Source organism: Vulpes lagopus, chromosome 2, assembly GCF_018345385.1.
Source record: "Vulpes lagopus strain Blue_001 chromosome 2, ASM1834538v1, whole genome shotgun sequence".
Taxonomy (NCBI): Eukaryota; Metazoa; Chordata; class Mammalia; order Carnivora; family Canidae; genus Vulpes; species Vulpes lagopus.
In genome coordinates this window covers 154080729-154103347 of record NC_054825.1, presented here as the reverse complement: position 1 = coordinate 154103347, position 22619 = coordinate 154080729, and the positions used below count along the sequence as shown (strand labels likewise).

Sequence of the window (22619 nt, the reverse complement as noted above, 5' to 3'; positions counted from 1 at the left end):
CCTGCTGCCCTCCCCTGGGCTCCAAACTGAGTGCTGGCGGGACAAGTCTGGTGGTCACCTGTGCAGGGCTGGTCCTCCTGGACCTGAGGCCAGAGGAGGGGGAGAGGCTTTGCCCAAACAGAAACTGCATGGGGCTATGGGGAGCAGGGCAACCTCCTGGCACAGGTGCCCCCACCAATTGGACAGGTGCAGGCACAAGCTCCACCAGAGGGGGCGCTGCAGGACCTTGAGGCCTGGGGAGGACACCTACCCACCCCTCCGGGTACCAACAGGCGACTGGCAGAGAAGGTTCCCTGCCATCAAAGATCACCAGCCCCAAACTGCAACCTCCAAAGGCAGGGTCAGGCCCACTGCTCAGCTACATGTCTCTCTCATCACATATTTTACTGCATTTAAGTAAATTAGAGCAACTTGCACATTGGCAAATGGAATTTACTCTCTGGCACTTAAAGGCTATACTTCAAAAGGAGTTAAAAATCACTAATCCTGAAATGATCCACGTCTTCATTCCAAGTTGTAAAGCAGTAAATAAGAACTTAAAGAGAAAGGACATTATGCCACCATGTCATCCTCAAAGAAAGCTGTGTTTTGTACAATAAATGACTTTCATGCTGCTCATCGCATGCAGCCATGCTCATTTTCATAAAAAAGGCCCTGGAGGCAGAAAGGAAGGAGAAATGATTTAATAACACCTTTTCCACATGGAGTTGGTCTCACTAATCACATCCTCTGGGCACCACTATTAACAATCTGCTCTTTTCCGATGCTTCATTTTTAGCCATTTCCCCAGACTCCTGAAGGTTTAAGATTTCAGCAAACATTGATTGACCGCCTATGATGTGCTGGGCCGTGAGCTTCTAGAGGGTCCTTCTGTGAGTCCCGTTGCTTCAGTGGGTTCTGACGATACCTCACCCGGAACTCAGCAAGGAAACTCAAACCTTGTGTTTATTTTTATTTAATTTTTAAAGATTTATTTATTTATTTGAGAGAGAGAGAGAGAGAGAGAGAGAGAGTACGCCTGTGAGCGAGAGCCCAGTGGAAAGAGGCAGAAGGTGATGGAGAGAGCAATTCAAGTAGACTCTGTGCTGAGCATGGAGCCTGATGTGGGGCTCGACCTCTGAACCCTGAGATCATGACCTGAGCTGATACCAAAGGTCAGATGCTTAACCAACTACGCCACCCAGGTGCTCCTTTTTAAAAAAGAAAATTTTCATTTTCATTTATTCGTTTGAGAAAGAAGGAGAGAGAGAGAGAGAGAGAGAGAGAGACCATGAGTAGGGAGAGAGATAGAGGGACAAGCAGACATCTTACTGAGTGGGGAGCCCGACATGGGGCTCCATCCCGGGACCCCAGGATTGTGACCTGCACTGAAGGGAGACACTTCACTTACTGAAACACCCAGGCACCTGAATCCTATGTCTAGAAGGCAACACAGTTCAATCCTCCCTCCCCACTGCGTTCAGATGCTTTAGAAACTTTGTTTTTTCTCAATAATGACCAATCAATATGAATGGATGTTGATGATGAGAAAACCCTTATGATCCTAAGAGATGATCTGTGAATATAACCTTTTCTATACAGTCCGAACATTTTTATATTTAGAATGCATATGAAAAATATACTTTAGCTACATCACCAAAAGTGACATCATCGCTACTAAGACAAGGTGATAATAAGCGCTGAGAAGGACACAATTTCTATGCTGCCAGAAATACATAATGACTTAAAGACAACAGGCAAATTAACATTGAGGGAAACTCTACAAAATACCTAGCATGTACTTTTTATAAATGTCAAGAAAGACAAAGAAAGGCTGAGCATCTGTACCGGTGGAAGGGAGCCCAGAGCCGTGACAGCTAAATGCAATGCAAGATTCCAGCTTGAGCGTTACCTTGATACCAAAACCAGACAGGGACGCCACCAGAAAATTACAGGCCAATGTCCCTGGTAAACACAGATGCAGAAATCCTCAATGAAACCTCAGCAAACCAAACTCAGCAGCACATTAAAGGATCATGACCAAAGGATTAAAAGGATCCCATGATCAAATGGGATTTATTCCAGGGATGCAAGGCCGGGTGACAAATCAAGCAACGTGATACACCACGATTTACAAAATGAAGGATAAAAACCATATAATCATCTCAATAAATTCAGAAGAATCATTTGATAGAATTCAACACACATTCCCGGTAAGAAACGCTCAACCAACTGGGTATACAGGGAACGTACCTTAGCATGATTAAGGACCTACGGGACAAGCCCATTATTACACTCAATAGTGAAAACCTGAAAGCTTTCTCTCTAACGTCATGAACAAGAGGAGGATGTCCACTCTCGCCACTTTTATTCAACATACTATTGCTTTTTCAAAATTGTGTTTGGCTCTGCTAGGTCCTTGACTGTCCTATACACATTGAAGAGTGAGCTTAGTGATTTCTACAAAAAACTTAGTAGGACTTGAATTAGAATGGTATTAAATGTATGGATCAATTTTTAAAGATTTTACATTTTGAGGTGCCTGAGTGGCTCAGTGGTTGAGCATCTGCCTTCAGCTTAGGTGGTGATCCCAGGGTCCTGGGATCAAGTCTTGCATCGGGGTCCCTGCAGGGAGCCTGGTTCTCCCTCTGCCTGTATCTCTGCCTCTCTCCCTGTGTCTCTCATGAATAAATAAATAAAATCCTTTTTTAAAAAATTATTTTACCCTTTAACAATGCTGAGTTTTGTAACCAGTGAACACAGTATATACATCTCTAGTGATTTAGATCTTTCTCTCATCAATGTTTAGTGGTTTGTTACATGCAAATCTCACGTTTTGTTAAAATTAACGCTAATTCATGTTATTATTTTATTGTATATGGTCCTTTTAAAATTTCATTTTGCGGGGATCCCTGGGTGGCTCAGTGGTTTGGTGCCTGCCTTCAGCCCAGGACGTGATCCTGGAGTCCGGGATGGAGTCTCACGTCAGGTTCCCTGCATGGAGCCTGCTGCTCCCTCTGCCTGTGTCCCTGCCTCTGTGTGTGTGTGTGTGTGTGTGTGTGTGTGTGTGTGTCTCATGAATAAATGAATAAAATCTTTTAAAAAATAAATAAATAAAATTTCATTTTGCAGTTGATTTCTGCAATCTTGCTAAACTCACTGCTTAGTTCTACAAGCTTTTATGTAGATTCTTCAGAATTTCCTGTATAGATGGCCATGTCCTATACAAATAGAGACCATTTTTTTCTGTCCAATTTGTATGGCTTTACATTTTTCTTGTCTTATCACACTAAGATCTCTAGTTAAATAGAGCTGCTAACCATGATGCTGGCTGTCGGGTTTTTGTGGATGTCCTGTTATCAGATTAAGGGACCGTCCTTCTATTCCTGGTCTGTTGACAGTTTTTATCATAAACGTATGTTGAATTTTCTCAAACCTTTTCTTCATATATTAAGATTTTTATGTGTTTTTCTTTTTCGGTCTGCTGATATGGAGAACGATATTCATTAAACTATTAATGTTGAGCCAATCTTACAATCCTTGGATAACCCCCCTCCAGTATGTGAGGTATTATTATTTTGATAAGTTACTGGATCCAACTTACTACCATATTGTTAGGGTTCTGTGTCTACATTCACAAGGTTTTGTTTTGTTTTGTTTTTTCTTTTAATGCCTCTATCTGGTTTTGGTATCAGGATAACGCTGGCCTCATAGGGAAGTTTCTCTCCTATTTTCAGGAAGAGACTGTGAAGAACAAGTGTTATTTCTTTCTAAATGTCCGGTGGATTATACCAGTGTAACCATGTGACTCTGGAGCTTTCTCCATGGGAAGCTTTGCTTGTTTGTTTTTATGATGAATTTAATTTCTTTAATAGATACAGGCCTATTCAGATGACTTTTTTCCTTAAGCCACTCTGGTAGTTCTAACTTTCAAAGAATTTGTCCATTTCATCTAAGTTATTCAATTTATTGGCATAATGTTGTTCATAATATTTACTTAGTATCCTTCAGTATCTGTAGTATCTGTGGTAATGTCTACTCTTTCATTCCTGTTGTTGGTGATATAAATTTTCTCCCTTTCCATGACTGAGCTAATAGTTTATCAATGTTAGTGTTTTTTTTTTAAACCATCTTTTGGTTTTGAAAATTTTCTCTATTCTTTTTCTGATTCCAATTTCATTGATTTCCAAAGCTCTTGAAGTGGAGCAATAAAATTTAGAGAAAACAAAGCAATGATTCTGAGTCAAGAAATATTTCTTGACTCTTTTCCAATTCACATTCTTTACTATATTCAGAATGTGATAGAAAAGAGTTTTAGGGAGACCTTTTTCATATTGCTTATGTTTTTCTTTTAACAGATTACAAGAGTTCTAATGATATAACTCTGTGCCTTCAAAAATCCAAAATAAAAAAAAAAAAAATCCAAAATAGTTACATATATATATATATATATATTTACACACATATATGTATATATATATTCTAAGTGATATGAAAGCCTTGTGTCATATTTCTCTTTTTTTTAAGATTTTGTTTATTTATTCATGAGAGACACACACAGAGAGAGAAAGAGAGAGAGAGGGGCAGAGACACAGGCAGAGGGAGAAGCAGGCTCCATGCAGGGAGCCAACACGGAACTTGATCCCGGGTCTCCAGGATCGTGCCCTGGGCTGAAGGCGGCGCTAAACCGCTGAGCTACCCAGGCTGCCCATGTGTCATATTTCAATAGATTGTGCATTTCCTTTAGTGGTTATAAAATAATGAGGGTTTTTTTTTTTATAGGAAATGGTATTTTAGAGTAGATGAAATATGGTCTGTGTCTTCAGAAGTCTAATACAAAAAAAAAAAAAAAAAAGAAGTCTAATACAATGCCCAATGAGGTAAGAGCAATTCAAACAATGTGGTCTTATAGCTCAGGGCAAAAGTGGATAATTCTGTTGCTGAATGTTTGGCCTTGAGGCATGCGGCATGGACCAGGAGAATGAGGAGGTATACAGGTCAGTGAGGTTGTGCAAATTGGGGCATCATGAGAAAGATATTTGGAAAGGTAGCTGGGGCAGGTCAAACAGAACACTGGCTGCTAAATAAAGAATTTATCATTGTGTCCTGCAAGTAATGGATAAACAATGAAAGTTAATGGGGAGTAGTATATCTCAGGCACTGACCCATGCGCAGGTGCCCAGGGAATTGGAGAAGAGAGCAGAAGGAAGCAAAGTACTAGGGAGGCTGCCCAAGGAGAACCCACAAGCATGAGTGTTTGAACAAGGGAGAAAGATAAGGTAGGACAGTCCTTGTTTCTCCTCTGGGAGAAGGTGTGGGCTATAGTTACAACTCCCAGCACTCTGGCAGACATGAGCTGGGCCCAACAGTGTCCTGGAGGTGAGGTGCTGGGATATGAGAATAGGAGGCAAAGATACGACGCTCAGGACCTGGCAACTGACTGAGTAGCTGTGTCCAGGAAGACACAGGTCTATTTGGCCACTATCAGTCCAGGACTCAGAATATTCAGGGGTGCAGACACAGATTCGTGGCTTATGCACCTGGAAGTATTACTTAAAGCAATGAGATGGTCAACCTGGACAGAATACCATGAACATGAAAATATCAATATCCGCGAGCACGTCTTGAGCTCTTCTGCGTACTAGACAGTATGTTAACTACTTTTCAGATATTAACTCAACAACTTCTCAACCCTATGAAGGAGATACCAGAATGACCCCATTTTAAAGATGGAGAAGCAGACATGCATGGTCACGCAGCTGGAAAATGGTCCAGCACACAGAGAAGCCCAGATCCTCTGACTCCAGAACCTGTAACAGTAGACTGTTCTCTGAAAGGGCAAGGAGATCTTCATGGAAGGATATATTTGGGGGGCAAGTGAACTCAGAGAAAGAGACAGAAAAGGAGCAATCAGCGAGGTACATCCTGACACAAATGTGCTTCTGGCATGAGGATTATAAATATACACCATGCCAGATGGTCCTTAAGGAGAGTATGGAGTGAATGCCATATACTCATCTCATGGATTCTATTTAAACCATGCTAAGCCACCAAGTCAACTATGCTCTCCATTTTTAAAATTTCTGGATGAGTGGGATCACTTGAAAAAAAGTAAATGGACTCATTTTCAAAGCTGTGGTTTCATAGATGGGAGTTGCAAATGGTTCAGAAGTTAAAGATAGAACTCTGAAGTATTGCTTCTTCAAGGGTGGTACCTGGGCCGGGAGCAGCAGCATCCCCTGACGACTTGTTGCGAATGCAAATTCTCGGCCCCCATTCCAGACCCACTGAATCGGAAACTCTGAGGGCGGGGCCCGGCCATCTGCTATAACAAGCTATCCACGTGATTTCAATGTATGCCCGAGTTTGAGAACCAATGCTCTAGAAAATAACATGATCCGTGCGTGTGCATCTCATCTCTGGAGCCCTCGCCCCCGGGGGAGACCATCTCCGCAGCCCCTCTGCCCAGCCTGCCGGGTTCTGAAAGGAATCCAGACTCCAGGGAAGCCCAGGTTGGGTGGGGGGGTCCTCTCCTTTTGGTGCAACATGGTAGAGAAAACACAAAAGTCCTCTATGCCTGCTGCCTTCATCCAGAGATCTTAGTAAGGTCACGTGCCCCCGAGTCTTACCCCGACCCACCACAGGAGAATCCCACAGGAGGGTATCCTGGCAATTAAAGTTCCCGAGTCCTCAGCATGTGAAGTGCGACACATCCACCAGGAGAAAGTTCCTTCAGGAGCCAGCTAATAGGCAGCCAAAGAAGTAAACTAACAGACAAATCCCGAGGCTTGAACAGGGAGGCTCTGCAAAGTCCTCAATCTGCTTTGCTAAAACTCATAGACACCGTGGTGGTGTCTAACCCTTTCTCTGCATTGCAGGGACACCTGAGCTCACCCTGGCCACCTGCCCTTCCTGGCCACACATCCTGCGAGTGCGGCCCTATGGCAGCCCAGCTGACCCCGACACTGCCGGCCAGGAGCCGGGACCCTGGCTGGACGTTCTCACACCCGCGGGCGGTGACAGCCCTCAGTGGCAGAGACAGCTGCATGACGTGTCCCCGTGCTCTGCGGCCCGCTGACCAGACCTATAATGGCAAGGCCCGTCCTGACCCGCTGTTAACCAGCCCATGAGAGGAAAGGGGACACATGGAAGTAGACGTATGTCTGGACTGTCCAGGGCGGGGTGAAAACAAGAACCAGACTGGCTTGCTCAGGTGCTCAGGGGAGGAAGATACCTGGCCTGGGACCTCTAGGACACAGGGATGGCGTGGCTCTCGTCCACCCCACCCGGCTCGCCCCAGCCCACCCACCCATCCGCCCGTCCTCACCTCCTCCGTCCCTGCACCCCATCCCACCTTTCCCACGTCATGGCGCCCCACTCCCCTCGAGCTAGCTGAGGAGGTGAGGGTCTCGCTTTCTCTAAACCATACACATAGAATTTTTTGTTAAGAACACTTTTACCACATTTCCTCCTATTATTTGGAGACATTTAATGGGGCAGCTGAAGCACAGGATGAGCAGCCCCAGGATGAGCTGAGGAAGAACAGTCCACGGGTTAGAAGGGTCAGTCCCAAACTGACCCCTGTGCTCGCAGGACTGTGAGGGCCTCACGAGGACCCTGCGCTCCGGCTCCAGACCCCTGGGCCTGCTCGGGCCATCGTCCCATGGCAGCAAGGAAGGGCGATCACAACTGGCGGCACCTCAGGGGCTTGCCCTGTGCGTGCTTCCTGTAGACACACCATCCCTGTCCCTCGTCCCTCGATGGGGCCACAGACCTGCTGAGGGCACGATGTCTGGTGCCAGCCACGCAACCTTTCCCATCCCTCCTCCTCGTGTGTGGGAGGCACACAGCCCACCCCGGGGCTCCTGGGAAAAGCCCTGCAAGCAGACGCCACTCTCTGAGATCACCCGCAGACGTCTGACCGCGGTCACCTTCTTTATCGACAAAAACGGCAAAATCGTATGGTTTGCCTCAAGTTGTGCTCTCGTGCGTGTGTTTATTCTCCAACCCACCTCCCCGCCGCCCCACAAGAGGAAGCGAGCTCTCCTCCCGTGCCTGATTCTCAATATCCCAACAGCACCCGGACGTGGCATGTGATCCACACATTTGTTGAACGAATGAATGACACGCTCAGTACAAGGCCCGGGATGCAGAAAGTATTCAGTATTCAGCCATGATCAGTATTATCATCACTTATTATTAGCAACCAGCAAAGGAGGGACACAGAGTGAAATACTAGACAATATTGCCTCGCGTGAAAATGAAGCCACATTACTAAATATTTTACCCTTTTCGGTAACTTACGATCTTTCTTCTCAGCTAGAAAAAAATACCCTGGATTGAGCCGGTATTGAGGATTAGTAATATCAACCAGCAAATCATATTACAGATGAATCATTATATCAATTATAATTACAATGATTATATTATCAGTGTTAATATCACACAGGAAATTGGAGAGCGTGAACAGCAAAACTAAACGCATGGCCCGGACCTATTGGGGGGTGTTGGACATGGCCTGTGTGCCAAACGGTCCCAACCCCTCCCACAGGTGAGGACCCTGGGCCCAGAGAGATAGCAAGTACATGGGAAGTGGTGCTCAGCTGGTGCCCAGGGGACCCCTGATGCGCCCACTGGGTCAGGAGCCTCATCCCATGTATGTGGGATTCTGCGAGGAAGGGTCAGGAGCCCACTATGGGGCACAGGGTGGTGCCTGGGACCCCATCCTGCTGCCTCCAAGGCCCAAGTCTCACACAGACTGCTGTGATCGGGGCTCCTGTGGCATCATCAGCCCAGCCTGGGTGCCCCCAAGCCATGGACCTCTGTCCTCAGCCCAGGACAACAGTCCATTTAAAGTAACTTAGCACGAGGTAGTCAGTGGGCATATGTGCCAGTAGCGTCCCCCTCCCTCCGTGGGAGAATGAAGCCAGCCAGCGATGGGCTCTGGCAGGGACCCCCTCCCAGCTCCTACCCGGTCTCCCTATGACACCCCCCTAATGATGCCTCACAGTGAGTCTCAGGGTCCACTCAAGACACAGAAGAAGGCATGCGCGTGAACAGGGCTGGTCAAGGGAACAGTCTTCGGCAGCTTGACTGTGCATGGCCTATACCAGATGTTCCCAGAAATAGTGTCTCATTTAACACTCATCAAGTGAGTGAATCACTTAGTGTTAGGGACGCAGAGACTGAACACACGAATGAGGCCTGTAGGAAAGCTAACCCCACATCCCTTTGGCCCAGGGCCCTCCTGGCATCCTCGGGCAGCTCCAGGCAGGACCTCAGATGGGTGCAGATGGCCACGTGCTCCCTCTCCACGTGTGCATCACACGCTGGAATCACTGCAGAGGCACACGGACAGAACCTCCCGTGGGGCTGGCTGAAGGGTTTTCAGGGCTCACCGCCCACATCCCAGACACTCCACGGTCTGGCTGCAGAGCCCAGCCCTGTGAAGGCAGCGGCCTCAATCCTATGCTTCCCTTGGATCTGCCATGTAGTTAGGGGAAGAATCTACAGGCTTAAATGCTCCCTTCTCCAGGAAGCCTCCCCGGACTTGCTCAGGCCCTGGGGACACTCCCCCGAGTTTCTGTGGTACTCGTGCCTGTTTGCCCTAAATATCCATCCACCCGTGACCCTGGGCCTCTCCCAGGGTGTGGCCCACTAGGCACCTGCGCCCAGTATGTTCTCGCACACAGATGCCGATGGTGGAGACACGGGCACATGGTTATCCCAGGGCGGGCGGGGTGACGCAGAACTCAGCTTTACTCCAGGGCCCGGTGTGCCTCCCTCCTTGCCGGGCCTTGCCCCTCGGGGACAGGGCTGCCCAAGGCGCGGCTGTGACGCGTGTGGGGAACAAGGGAATTTAGAATGAAGTAGTGAGGCGAGTCAGCCGGGAGCCGCTCCGCGTTCCCTGAGTGCGCGGGGACGGGTGGGCAGACTGTTCACACCCGCCGTCGCCTTTCTATTTCTGACAGTCAACCTGCCCCGGGGAAGATCCCTGCAGATCTGCTCCTCTCTGGCACGCTGAACTCGAGGCAACACTTGGGCCGTGTCTCCTGCAGGGAGACAGGAGCCCGGGAGAATCCAGCACTCTGACTGGGAGGATCCCACAGCCCCGGGGCACCCGAGGAAAGCCACGTGCAAAATCACACCTCTTCACACCATGGATCTGGTGGGTTTTCAAACATGAGACCTTCTGAATTACACCACTGTCCTCAGGCCCACGCAGATGCCCAGACCCCACAGCCCTGGGGCCTCAGGCATCCTACCGGGTGGGGAGGTGCCATAAGAGCCTCACCTCATTTCCTGGGCCACAGGCAGCTCCCCCAGTGGCCAGACGCCCAGTACCTTTCTCTGATTCCATCTCCAGCCCTGGCATCTGCTCAGGGCTTGACATCTTGTTAGCAGGGGCAGCCTTGTTCCACAGTGTACAGTATGCTTGCTCCAACCTGAACAAGCTTCTGAAGACATGGCCAAGCCACACAGCCCTATGGGAAGAGTGATGGGATGCACTCAGGGATGAGAGGCATGAGTGGAGAGGCCCCTTGCTTGCAGGAGTCTGACCAGGGTGCAATAGTCTCAGGAAGGCCCTCATGTACACCAGAGGAAATGCACACAGATGACGGGCCACACGGGGGAGTTTTTACCTTGGACTTGTCGTCTGAGGGCATGCAGAGAATGCCAGAGACAGAAGGGCCTGGAGAAGCCAGCATTGCCTGGCCTCCTGGGTCAACTCAGAGAAAGGGGGTGGACAGAGTCTCGAGGCCACACTGTGGGCATCTGGCTTCCCTTCTGGGCTGTCGATGGGCATCCTCCACCCCAGCATAGGGTAGGCATCCTCCACTCTCATGAGCCCCCATGATCAGAGTGCCCATTCCCGGGGCACGGGCATGCTCGCCACTCTGTCATAACTCAAACCACCAACTGACTTACCAGCATGTTCAGACCAAATCCACATGGTCATACCTTCTGACCACAGTCCAGGTCTGAGACATAGAGCAGAAAAGATGGCAATGTTGCAACATTCCTGCTGCAGGCCAACCACCCTCTGCCGGAGCTTAGGATGTGAGGGGGATGCGGCCAGGCAGCAAGGGACCCTAACTCTAACCCTACCCCCAACCTTGACAGACTGCATCCCCTAGGAACATCTCCCGAGCCCCCATGGCTGTGCCTTGGGCAGAAAGCTAAGGAGCGGCTCACGTCCATGCGGCAGTGCCGGAAAAGATCTGGGCCTAACCAGGGTTTTGGGGCCTACTGAAGCTACAACAGCTTCTAAAATAAAAGAAACAAAAACAAAACTAGATTCTGTCATTGAGTCTCTACAATTTGGAAGAATGAGTTTATTTTAGGACCTGGACAATGTGTTGAGCATCCACCACAGCTCGGATGCACAGCTGAGTCTGCATGTGTTCGTGACCATCATCTGGTGCGTCCAGGCAGTGCAGGAGGTCAGCTGGAGCCACTGAGAGCCAACAACACATGTCAGATGTTTGCACTTGTGGCTGGAGAAGGGCCACCTCACTGAGGACTCTGGGCTTAACTGTGTATATATTTATAGCCTTTTATGTCCTAAAAATGGCTTAAGATGGCTTCCAATAATAGATTATATTTAACACAATAAATAACACAAAAATGAGCAGATGAGGTCATCAGAGGGAAGAAGGAAAGACAGTGCTAGTCCAGGAAACAAAGGCACACACAGAGCTGCCCATCAGTGCGCAGGGCAGGCCTGATGGGCAGAGAGCACATTCTCTCCCATGGCCTCCTCCCTGATGTGGCTCGTCCCTCCATAACATGGATCAGCCCCCCAGCCCCACCCCTTGTAACAGAGGAGAGCTGTCTGGAGAGAGGCGCACGGTGTGATCCACTTGGGCAGTCGTCTGACACCCAGGCTCAGGCCAGGCAGGCCACTCTTGGGAGCAGTGGGAACAGCACTGTGGGCCACTGTAACCTCATCTGGAAACTCAGCAGCCTAGTGCAGATGAAAGCAGAGGTCTCTGATGGATGCCCGGCTGGAGAGCTGGGTCCTCCCTGTTTGGGATGCTCCCTCCAACCTCCTACCCATCTCCCCAAGCAATGCCAACTAGAGACCCTCCCTGATGCCCCTCAAGGGCTGTGATGCACGCTTTGCAGGTGCTGCCCTGTGAGCATCAGATTTCCCACAACAACCACTGAGGTGAGCATTATTTTTGCATCCTGTTAATAAGTGTGCAAGCTGAGGCCAAGCTTTCACAGGTGGGAAAAGACAGAGCAGGACCCCATATCCAGGGATGTCCCTGTCTCTGTTAGGACAGAATAGCAAGCACGCCCGAGGCCCCGGGAATGGGAGCTCTGATCATGGGGGCCTGTGAGAGTGGAAGATGCCCGCCCTGTGCTGGGGTGGGGGGCGCGGCCCCCAAGCTGCTCTGCCCGAAGTGTTAGGGGTACAGGTGGTTAACTGCCATCACCACAACTGAGTATATAGTCACCGGCAGCTTCCGGGTAGTTGTAGAATTTATCCACTAGGAAGAGATCGGTAACCCATAGGTGGTTCTACGGAAGGCATGACAATCAGCCCAAGCTCAAACCCAGAACAGGATGACACTAAATTGACCCCAGTAAGAAGACACATGGTTGGGCTGCAGAGCCTCCTAAAGATACTTACATCCAAAACTTGAAACAGCCTAACGGATGAGTAGGGGCTGGTCATTTGCTTATGGAAATATGTATATTTTTATGAAAGGTATGGTTGGGGAGCCTTTGGAAACACGTCTTTCCAGAGCCTGTTTAATATAACCCAATCACAACATCACATTTCCCGGCGACCTTCAGTACAAAGAATAAGCCATAGTGGGAAAGTACTGCCCAGGCCTGGTCAGCACTCAGAGACCACAAGGGCTTCAGCAGCTCCAGCGGGCGCCCCACCCACAGGACCTTACTGGGCTCTCTTCCTCTGGGAGCAAAGGCTTCTTTCTGACATCAATTTGTCCAATTGTTTCCTATGAGTGGTCTCCAGCTATAATGGAAAATAAGGACTGTGCCATGTGATATAAAAACAAGGCAAGAGAAAGAAAGCATATGGCAGAGACAAGCACACAGAATTTTCAAAAAGCCTAATATAGCCGGAACTCAACACCAAAATTCGCGAGTCCAAGAACGGCGCTTGAGTCCATGACGCAATGGACACAGGGACCTGCAAATCCACCAGCGTCTGACCCACAGCTTCCTTCTATGATGCTATCACCACATCTGCCCCCAAGAGTGCCAGGAGCCTGATCAAGGGAGCATCGGGATTGTTGGCAGGCCCCTCCCACCAGTGCTCCCCAGGCGTGTGCCCCCCATGTACTCTTCTGTCATTTGTGTATGTATCTATGTCCCCACAACCGGGACCCGGCCAAGCAGGACAGCCCACAAGGGCCAGCACGTAGCATGTACACATCTGTCCTTAAATGTTCAATAAATACATCAGGAGAATTGAAGTGAAACCATCTTGGAAGTATCAGATCTACTAAGGGAACTGAGCAGAAACGACGGACAATTCTCTCTAATGAAACCACCACTACACAGGAGAAGGAGCACAGTCACATGATGCCTGTATCCCCAGACACGGGGCACAGCGCTCCGCCACCCTGCACCTGCCACTTGATGCGTAGGACCATCCGGCTACATAAACCTTCCCACTTTTCTTTGGAATGCTCTTGGTTCAGAATACCATTCCCTTGCCTTGGAAACTTCTGTTAACCATTTTGCTCAAACTGATTTAGACGGATTCTCCCCTTAGTGCAGATTATAAAGCTGATGCGTTCCCACCATGTGTGCCTGGAGTGGCTTCAGAGGGAAGAGAAAGATCGTTTCTTTTGAACACAGATTTCTTCAGTGAGGAAGACATATCAGTGCAGTGTTTACCACAATTAAAGTGTGTACACTTAGCAGCTAATTACTACAAATAATTGCTCTCTAAAGTTCGATCATTAGACTTTGGCTTGCTAACCCAAAGACATACGTAGACTGATTTGAATGCCATAAGCATGAGGCATTTTCTGAGGTCACCATTTAGACCAAATAAGTCTACAAATGCCAAAGCAGGCTATGCTCATGGCTCACAGAATTGAGCTATTTCATGACCCCCCCCTCCTGGCTTTCCAGTCCTCTTCTTCCAAGTGACCTGAAAATGGCATTTTTCTAAAGTTATAAGCTCTAAAAGGCTATAATTTTATTTAAAAACAATGCTTAACTACAGAACTGGCCCTCAAGGAGTTTGGAATCTAGCTGATGATGGAGGATAAATTCACACCTGCTCAAAATCACTGACCTCTTAAAGAATTTATTGCTTCCTAGATTACTACCACCACGAATATTTCTGCCTGCAATCACTTATGATTGCAATCATGTATTTTATTCTCTGTGTATACAGTTGCAAATTCTCTCCTGACACCTTCATTTTCTCTTTAAAAAGAAATAACACAGTTTAGTGCATTTGAAAATATCAATCTGGTATTAGAGCTTCACATATAAAGAAACAATCATAAGCACTGCACGTGTCTGTAGCTTCATTATAAAGAGAGCTCGGAAGCAAGGAGCATCTCCAAGGTTCTTGTGTCAGAGACGCACGTCACAGACGTGGATGAACAGGTGGAAATTCTGAATACACTGGAAATTTCCAGGCTACTAACCCTGAAATCATTTCTTTCCAAAGTAAAGTCACAGGAGTCCATGTTCAGGAGGGCTTACCTGGTAATCTGTGTTCTTGTACTGAAGTCAAGAGACCTCATTGAGCGGAGAACTTCAATGCACCCCAAGTACTGCAAGGGGAAAAAAACGCAAATCATGAGCCCGGGGGACCGAAATGAAGAGACAATTCCTAACTGCATCAAGGATGAACCTGGAAGCCACACATGTTTCTCAAATCACATTTTAACTTCACATACATCATGAAGCTTCATTTTCTTTCTATAAAGCAATAACTCACACCTGTGAGAAAGTATTCCCCAGTGTCTATGCTGGCACTAGACTTGACTGAGATCCATGAGTATTTGCATTTTATTTAATAGTACATTTTCAAAGACTTTTGTTGAGGTATAACATATCCCACAAAAGGCAGAAATCTTAAGGGCATAATTCAAGTATTACTTAAACACATACCTGTGTGTAACCACCACACAGACCCCAACATCATATTTCTAGTCCTTTACAAGGGTCTAGAAGTTTATAATTTCTAAAGAAAGAATTAAAACACTATAATACCAACATTTTGAACAATATTAAACTTCATTACTTAATAAATATATTTTGGATTCTGTCAACAAACTCTATATACATTACCCTCATAGTTGCTTTATTTTGGTTTACCAGAAAGCCCTCTTCTGCATTATGTAACACAAACTTTCAGAAGTTTCAATTTACACATCTAAATTTGTAGCTAAATTTTTAATCAGTTTCACACATGTAAGTGTGTGTGCGTATGTAAATATATGGACATAACGAAAGCTGTAGATAAACAACTAAAATAGTAGAGATACAATATTTGTGTTCCAAAGCCCTTAGGAGTTTGAAGGACAGATGTTTTATACAAATGCCTTTAAATTTAGACTTTGCAGGAAGAGACCTCATGCTGTAGTACAGAAAAGACTGCATTTGAATTATTCACAAAACCTGAATTGGAGCCTGACTCTGTCATATCTTGTTATGTAACTTTAAGCAAAACTTTAAAATTCTCTGAACCTAAGCCTCTATACCCATAAAATGTGACTATTGCTCCAACTAATGTGCAGTTATGTGATACCAACACCACCGCCACATCTCACAGTTCTTGGAATACCACCACCACCCCAGTCATAGAGTTACGATGAACAACATCACAGAGGTACACAAATCAGATGACCCCCAACACTGCAGAGTCTCATGATTACAATGACCAACGTCATAGACTTATGTGTATATCAGGATGAGCACCGCAGGACTCCTAGCACCACCAAAGTTACAGAGTTACACGAATACCACATCCACCATCCCAGAGCTCTGTGAGTACCACAATGATGCCACAAGTTATATGAGAAGTAAGAACAACAGTGCAGAGTGTGGGAGCACCACCACTGCTATTACAGTTGTGTGGATGCCATCACCACCATGGCAGGGGTATATGAATACAACAACCACTGTCACTCAGATATGTGAGGACCACAACCCACTTAGCAGACTTATGGTATTGCCACATCCATTACTGTCACAGCATGGGGACAACACAACAATGTCCTGAGCTATGTGAGTACCACCCCCAGCAATGTTACAGAGTGGAATAATTAGTATGACCCAAGTGGCAGAATGGTGTCAACACCAACACCACTACCTTTCAAAGGTATGTGAATACATCACCCCTGCCACTGCATTGATGCAATTTCACATCCGCAACTGCAGACTTATGGGAGTACCCCATGACCACCATCACAGACATGTGACTATGACGAGAACCGCTACAGACACCTGAATATTAATGCCCCCCGCCATCAGAGAGCTATTGAATACCACAACCAAAGTTATATTATGTGAATACAACCATCACCATCACAGAGAAATGGGAATACCATGAACATTGTCACCGTTATGTGAACACCATCTGCAACACTGCAGCGATATTTAAGCACCATGATGACAACTATCGCAGAATTATCTGGATGCCGCATCCAGTCTCACAGTTGAGTGCTATCATGACTAAAGTTGCAGAACTATGTGAATACCAAATCCACCAACATTGCAGAGTTACATAAATGCCATGACGGTCATCACAGAGTTTTATGGATAACACGCATGGCTGTACATAAATATATGTATCCCCACACCACCACTGCAGTTATATAATATAGGTACCATGACCATTGTAGAATTATGTGACTACCACCAACACCATAAATATACCCACAAGCATCACTGCACTTATTTGAACACACCAGCAATAACATCTCAGATTTATGGTAAGATGATCAAAGTAATTGAAGAAGTCTGTGTATACTGTCACTGACATCAGAATTATGTGACTACAACCAATAGGCTCACAGTTATGTGGGTACCATGACCACCAACACAAGGTTATGTGGAGGCCACACCAGCCCTGAAAATTTGTACGAATACCATGACCACCATTTCTGGGTTATGGGAAGACTATTCACTACTGCTGTGCGGAGTTATCTGAATACCACAACCACCATGGCAGATCTAGGAGAATACCACCACCATGGCCATCACAGAGACACACGAACACCACAACCATCACCACAGAGCTATGCAAATACTGTCACCACCACTGCCACAGAGCCTTGTGAATATCATGACCATGAACCAGGAGAGTTACGTGACTCTCCTGACCAAAGTCACAGATTTACATGAATCCCACCACCTTGCAATGATGCATTAATTCCAACACCACCATCATCATAGAGTTGTGTAGACACCATGACCAGATCACAGAGTTGTCCGAATTATACCATCACCACTGTCACAAGATACATGACTAGCACCATCAATTTCCCTCTGTTATTCCACTGCAGTGACAAACAAATATTGCAGGGTGGTAGGAACACCAGGTTGAGCTTCACAGACCATGTGAACACAACCTCCACCAACATTGCAGGGTCATGTGAATACAAGACCACTGTCACATAGTTATTTGACTACCACCTCCACCATCATCATGGTGGTATGTAAATACCATGACCAACCTCAAAGAGTCACGGGAACAACACCAGCAATAATGTCACTGAAGTACAACTACCACAGCTATAGATTATGTGCACACAAGCACCAGCACCATCACAGGGCTCTGTGGATACCATGACCATGGAGTATATGAATAGACAGCCAACGATGCATTATGGGAACACTACCACCAACACGACCACAGAGTTGTGTGACTACCGTGACCAACACCCCAGTGACATTTGAATTTCATCATCACCACACCATTGCAGGTATGGAATATCATGACCACCACAGCAGGCTTATACAACTACCATAACAAACTTCACAGTGATGTGGATAGCACCACCACAGTAGGAGAATTATGTGAACACCACCGTCGCCAGGGTTGTGGGGTTATGTGGAATACTGCCGCTGCACTACATGATTATGTCAACACCACGGCAAATGGGCATATCTCCACCACCACCACAGTTGTGTGGAAACCACAATGTTATAGAAGTATATGAACACCACCAACATCACACACAGCTACATACGCACCACAACCAACACTACGGAATTCTGTGAGCACCGTGACCAGCACACTTACATAACTACCCCCACCACCTCTGCAGTTGTGTGTAAATAACTTCTCAGAGTTCTGTAGGTACCACCACGAGCAGCAGCTGTGTCATTACCCCCACCGCTCTCAGAGTTATGGGATTACAGCCACCACTGCTGCCCCAGAGTTACATGAAGACCACAATGAACTCCAAGGAGTTGTACAATTACCACCACTGCCACATGTAAGTGCAAGGTGAGTGTGATGTCACAGACTTGATCATGCCCCCAAGGTCTGCAGCAATTTGCCCTCTTACTATCAACGTGTAAGCAAGCTTATGTCTATCCTTTAACACTGTATAGCATTGATCTCTGAATCTTTGACTGTCATGGGCAAAAGTACTTCATTTTCTTTTTAATTTGCATTTCCCTGATATCTATAAGGATATGTGATTTATCTCGCATGGGTGTTGGCCATTTTCACTCTTTTTTCTTTTAGCTAACTGCTGTTATCTTTGGCCTAATTTCTTATTATATTCCTTATCTTCTTATTGTAGATTAATGGGATGATAATCTCCTGTTCAATCATGTTTCTTTTGATGGTTTCTACATTTTACCTGACACAGTTGTTACTGTAGGAATATAGTAGTAATTCCTGTAATCACATGTCTGCCACATGTTCTGTGTGGCTCTGGAGGGTCCTGGGTTGCTCAAGGTCATGATACTCTCTCTCCTAAATTGTATTTAACAATATTTATTTATTACTTACCTATGCATTCACTTCTTTATGTTTTTAAATTTTATTTACTTGAGAGAGAGAGAGACAGGGCACGTGTGCATGTGAGTGGGGGAAGGGGCAGATGGAGAGAAAGAATCCTCTAATAGACTCCCACTGGGTGCAGAGCCCAGCGCTGGGCTCTATCTCATGGCCCAGAGATCATGACCTGAGCCAAAACCAAGATTTGGACACTTAACTGACTGAGCCTCCCAGGCATCCCACTTCTTGACGTGTTTTTTTTTTTTTAAAGATTTTATTTATTTATTCATGAGAGACAGAGGGAGAAAGAGAGAAAGGCAGAGACACAGGCAGAGGGAGAAGCAGGCTCCATGCAGGGAGCCCGACATGGGACTCGATCCCAGGTTTCCAGGATCACGCCCTGGGCTGAAGTCAGGCACTGAACCGCTGAGCCACCCAGGGATCCCGACATGTTTTATTTAATGTTTTTCAATTGGCTTTTTAGCGTATTTGGAGTTCATCTGTCTGTACAGAACATGGTATGAGTTAATAAAGTCAGCCTCCAGACTGACTATTATTTATGTCAGTACCACCGATCTAATAATGATTTATCCACATCTTCCTGCAGAGATGCGCCAACTTCTCGGTATATTAAATTCTATTTTCTGTGTGGACCTTTACCTGACCTCAATCCTGTTACACTCCCTATGTCAATTCCACATCTCTTGTGTGTATTTTTCCTTAAGAACTTTAAAATCATGTTGTGAAGTTCTTCCACCCCTCAAAAACCAGATTATAATGGAAAGTTCATACTACCTTAAGAAGAACTTATATTTGCTCTTAAGTTTTTTTTTCCCTAATCATAGCATTGTCTCCATTTTAGATATTTATTGCCTTTTGTAGGACCCTGTGGTCTTTATGACATATATCCTGTGCTTTTCTTCTCCAGTGTATTCCAAGGCATTTTTTAAAAATTTTGGTTACCATTGGGGGTGACATTTTGATTTTTCCATTGCACGTCTATCTGGCTTTCACCATCAGAGAGAAAGTCTATTGATTTAGGATGTAAATAGAAAATTCAATCAATAGGCCCCAGAGATGTACAAAGAACTATGGAAACTGGACAATGGGACCCAGAAAACCTCCCAGTGGGGTTGGAAGACATACAAAAGAAACTGTAAAGTCTTGGAGTTTGGATCCAAAGCTTCTTGCATCTGCCTCATATGAATTCCAGGAAAACGAAAGAAAGAAACAGAGGAGAAGAAATATTCAAGAACACAGAAAATAAAGTGTTCAGTATTAGAAACAGGAGTATCTATATTTTCAAGGCTCCCAAAAGAAATATGAAAAGACCCACTTGTGGACATGGCAGCTCAGTTTCAGGACAAAAAGAAGACCCAGAAAGAAGCATCCTGCAAGCGTTCTGTGAGGGGAAGAGACACGGGTTACTTACAGAGCAACTTCTCTTGCACACTCGATACAAGAAGACAAACACCACCATCGGAAGTCTGAGGAAGAGCATTATCGAGCCAAGAATCTTATATCCACCCAAACTGGCATTCAAGTGGGAGGACAAAGCGAGGACTCAGAAAGTTAACCACCCACAGATACTCCCTGAAAGAATTATTTCAGAAGAACAATGAATACAAAAAACAGGAGGATGTGGGCTAGGAGGAAAATAATAGGGAAAGAATCAACAAAAATCACAGGTACGCCTGATGCTTAATAATTACTGACACATAAGGTAAATTTTTTTTTTACAGTGACAGGGAGCTAAATCTCGGAAGACCCCAACTCAGCTGGTTGGGGCAGACATAAAACAGAGGTTAGAGCTGGGGAAGCATGCTGAGCACTCATAACTGCAGCAGCAAAAACAATGTACATTTATGTAACATGTAAAAAAAAACCTGTAAAATCCATAAAAAAAAACAAAATAGGATACCTGACTGCCAAACTGCGAGAGAACAGGAGGAGGAAGCAAATAAAAGCAGTCCAGCGGAAAGCCAGAAGTGCACAAATGAAAGACAGGAAAAATAGGAACAGGTCCAAAATCTCAGTAGTCATAAGAATCGTGAATCGATCAAACTCACCAATTAAAAGGCAGAGCTTTCACACCAGTTAAAGACAATGTGCATTAAATGGAGTGACAAAGACTAGGCTGATAAGACAGCAGATTCTTGACCAGGCAAAGGCCAGTGAAAGAAACCAGGGCTCCAAGGGGGTGATTGTCTCATTTACGATTGTTGGAAACACAACATGAATTAAGCTTAAAAAACATGCAAGATCAAACTAAAGAAAACCTTTAATGGAGGATGAATAAATAAAAGAAAACCTCCATCTGCAGGAAGATGTATCATGATTTCTGGACTGCAAGATATCATAGTAAACACATGCCAATTCTCTCCCAAATCAATCTATGATTTTTACTGTGATGCCACCCAAAGTCCCAACAGGATTTTTTCCCAGAACTTGAAAAATTAATTCCAAGGTTGAATCATACAGGAAGATTCTAAAGAACACAAGTAAGTTTCTGAGGAAGAAGAGAACAACAAAGAACCAGTGCTACTGACTTGTGAATAATCATGCAGTGAGAAGGGTGATGCCACACATCGGGGCTGGGGACCCAGAGGGGCTCCCGCAGGACCAGCCAAGAGGCCCTGGGGCTGCGGGAAGGTTAGAAGTCAAACTCGAGCAGGCAGGAGGTGGGAACAGAATATGGTGAACTTATAGAAAGAGAGATATAGACAGAGCATCCAGGAGACGTGGAAAAGAGAGGAGGGAGTCTCGTCTTTGTGGTCCTGGAGATTGTTACTAAGGATGGTCGGTCTGGTACACGCATCCCCACAGACATCCAGGAACAGTTAAAACAAAGACGAAGGCCCAAGTGTTATTCCTTGGAGCCAGGGGGCCCTGGCGTCCAAGGTGTCTAGCCCTGATTCTCAGGAACACACATGTGATGGCTTCCAATCATTCTCCCCTAGCTCTTCCTTAGATGTGAGATGTTCTAGAGAAATCTCTGACACCTTGTCCCTTACAAGGAGGACAGACACCATCTGTGATGCAAGGTATGTGTAGACTGGGGTGGGGGTGCAGTTCCCAGCAAGATAGAAGCTGGAAAAGAAGCAAAAGGAAAAAAATTAAAAACAGGTTTTCTCTCATGGAGTCCCTTCGGTTTCCTCATCTCAGTGGGGCTGAGAAGACAAATGCAGCCACATCTGTGGGAATCAGGGAAGAAAAGAGGCAGAGCCGATAAAGTGAATACCTGACGGGCCCCACACCCAGACGGCCTTCCCACGCAGCTGAGTAAGGCTGGGTAAGGCGTAGGAATGGCACACCCTCTACAACACGCTCACCTTACCCCATCCCCAAAAATATATCCTGAAAGGATTAAAGAGCTAAAGCTAAGGAACAAACGCACAAAAGCATTATAAGAAACCACAGAATACTATTTCTGTAACAAGATCTAAAACTCAAAGGCCATGATGTAACTTGTTACATCAATAAAAAATACAACAATAAAAATTGTTAATTTTTTTTTAAATTGTTAATTTTTGTAAGAAAAGACAAGCAATATAAATATGAAAAGGCAAGTGAAAGATTAAGAAAAATGCAATCAATTTTTTAAAATGCAATCAATTTAACAGGGGAAAAAAATTAATGACCAGGCTACTCTAAGAGTTTCTATGGGTCATTAAGT

General features: G+C 45.9%; 1 protein-coding gene across 1 annotated transcript in view; it reads right to left on the bottom strand.

Moving 5' to 3' along the window:
• SHC3 (SHC adaptor protein 3) overlaps positions 1-22619 on the bottom strand; it is a 111493-nt gene that overhangs the window by 69431 nt on the left and 19443 nt on the right. The window contains exon 2 of the mRNA XM_041745223.1: positions 14686-14756. Within this exon, the coding sequence (XP_041601157.1) occupies positions 14686-14756 (71 nt within the window). The remainder of the gene's footprint in view (positions 1-14685; positions 14757-22619) is intronic.